Raw genomic sequence first — 2,500 nt, forward strand, 5'->3', positions numbered from 1 at the left:
ATCGGACCAGTCCCCCTCAATAAGAGAGGAGCTGCTGCTGCCTCCTGTCTCTTCTGCTGCTGCTGCAGCAGCAGCAGCAGCAGCAGCAGGACCGTTCGATAGCAGCAGCAAACTCTCCAGCAGCCCCCCAGGTGTACGTACACTGCGACGAGCTGACTGGGGCCTCCCCAGCGACAGCCAGAGTGCAGGGGCCCTATCATCAGCTGCTTCTGTTTCTGTTGCTGCTGCTGCTGCTGGTGCTGCTGGTGCTGCTGCTGCTGCTGCTGCTGCTGGGGCTGCACTGTCTGCTGCTGCAGCAAAAGAAGCGCAGCCCAGCAAGACACGGGTGAGTGTCTGCTGCAGCGAGAGAGAGGGGATAGAGCGGCAGACAACAGCAGCAAACTGTAGTGCTGCAAGAGCTCTCTGCTGCTGCTGCTGCTGCTGCTGCTGCTGCTGCAGTTCGTACCCGTCAGCTATACCTCCTGCTGCTACTGCTGCTGCTGCTGCTGCTGCTGCTGCTGCTGCTGTGAAGCTGCCAGCAGAACGAAGATTAAAGCCGGAGGAGGGGCCCCCAGTGAGCTGCAGCTGTCTGCTGGTGCTGCTGTTGCTGCTGCTGCTGGTGCATGTGGGGTTATCTGCTTCTCTTCTTGCTGCAGCAGCAGCAGCAGTGAATCCTCGCAGCAAGCAGCAGGATACAAAGAGCTGCTGCGTCTCGTTGCTGCTGTATTGTTCTAGCAGCCCCAAGTGCAGCAGCAGCAGCAGCTCAGATAGAGACACAGACCAACCCTCAACAGAAAGGGGGAAGGCCCCCCCTGCATGCTCCTCAAGGGCCCCAGACAAGCACTCTACGAAGACAACAGCACGGCTGCCGAAGGAGCCAGATTGCTGCTGCTGCTGCTGCTGCTGCTGCTGCAGCTGCTGTTGCTGCTGCAGCTGCTGCTGCTGCTGCTGTTGAGGCCTTTGATCCCATGGTGGAGCGGTCGAAGCCCGCAGCAAAAACGCCTGTCGTAGCTGCTGCTGCTGCTGCTGCTGCTGTTGCTGTTGCTGCTGCTGCTGCTGCTGCTGCTGCTGCTGAAGGGCACAGGGCAGCAGGGAGGGGATGAGCTTCGCCAGAGCCCGCAGAGCAGCAGCAGCAAGGCCCCCTCTATCGGTATCAACAGCTGCTGCATGCAGCAGCAGCTCACATATTGCTGCTGCTTGAGACTGAGGAACAGCAGGAGACACAGAGAGAGGGACAGAGGAGGGATCGCCACCAGCAGCAGCAGCAGCAGCAGCAGCTGCTGCTGCTGCTGCTGCTGCTGGGGCTTCTGCTGCTGCACGCTCCGCCATCAGAGCCAGGCAAGAACACACCGCAGGCATCGCTGACTGCAGCAGCAGCCCAGCACCAAGACACTCCAGTAAGACAGGGAACAGCAGGTCTGCAGCAGCAGCAGCAGCAGCAGCAGACACAGCAGCAGCAGCAGCAGCAGCAGCAGCAGCAGCAAGACATCGGGGCATGAGCTGTGAAGCGAAAGCTGCAGCAGCAGAAACTGCTGAGAAGCAGTCAAAGACACAAAACAGCTGCAACAACAACAGCAGCAGCAGCAGCAAGCGCAGCAGCAGCAGCACCAACAGCAGCAGCAACACCAACAACAGCAGTAGCAGCAATAGTGAGACAGACACCAGAAGCAGCAGCAGCAGTAGAAGCACCGACACCAACAGCAGCAACAAAAGCAGCCGCACCAGAAGAGACAGCAGCAGCAGAAACAACAGCAACATAGGCAGCAGCAACAGAGCGAGCAGCAACAGAGGCAGCATCAGCAGCAGCACCAGGGACACCAGCAGCAGCAGCAGCAACAGAGACAGCAGCAGCAGCAGCAGCAGCACCAGTGACACCACCAGCAGCAGCAGCAGCAGCAGCACCAGTGACACCACCAGCAGCAGCAGCAGCAGCAACAGCAGAGACAGCAGCAGCAGCAGCAGCAGAGACAGCAGCAGCAGAGACAGCAGCAGCAGCAGCAGCAGCAGCAGCAGCACCAGGTGTATCCTGAGCTAAGACCTTGAAGAGGACGTGAGCTGCTGCCCCTCTGAGGACAGCAGCAGGGGAGGTGCAGACTTGCTGCTGCTGCTGCTGCTGCTGCTGCTGTTCTAGCAGCGATGAATCTGACCATTCACCTGCTGCTGCTGCTGCTGCTGCTGCTGCTCCCTCGCTGCAGTCTACAGGGCAAAGACACAGCAGCCGCAGCACAAACACGAGGACACCGAAGACAGCAGCAGGAGGTGCATGCGTCCAAGCAGCAGCAGCAGATGCAGTAGCAGCAGATGCAGCAGCAGCAGCAACAGCAGCAGCAGCAGGTGCAGCAGTTGCTGCTGTCCTTTCTGCTGCATCTGTCTGTGCTGGTGCAGTCTCTCCTGCTGCTGCTGCTGCTGCTGCTGCTGCTGCTGCTGCTGCACCCTCTAGCTGCCCTCCTCTCTTAAGCGAGAGTCTCCGTCTCCTGGTTAGGGACTGTCTCCTTGCAGCAGCAAGTCTATCTTCATCTGA

At 59.6% G+C, this 2,500-nt stretch overlaps 1 protein-coding gene across 1 annotated transcript in view; it reads right to left on the reverse strand.

Annotated features, from left to right (window-relative positions):
* Nucleotides 1-16: 16 nt before the first annotated feature.
* Nucleotides 17-2,500, reverse strand: part of EMH_0072140 (uncharacterized protein) — a gene marked incomplete at both ends in the record, with an annotated part of 4,924 nt that continues 2,440 nt past the window's right edge. The window contains 3 exons of the mRNA XM_013499177.1: nucleotides 17-62; nucleotides 158-1,344; nucleotides 1,604-2,500. The exon at nucleotides 1,604-2,500 is cut by the window's right edge and continues 728 nt beyond it. Coding sequence (XP_013354631.1) covers nucleotides 17-62; nucleotides 158-1,344; nucleotides 1,604-2,500 — 2,130 coding nt within the window. The remainder of the gene's footprint in view (nucleotides 63-157; nucleotides 1,345-1,603) is intronic.

The sequence above is a fragment of the Eimeria mitis genome, genomic scaffold, assembly GCF_000499745.2.
Source record: "Eimeria mitis Houghton genomic scaffold, Emh_scaff4063, whole genome shotgun sequence".
Taxonomy (NCBI): Eukaryota; Apicomplexa; class Conoidasida; order Eucoccidiorida; family Eimeriidae; genus Eimeria; species Eimeria mitis.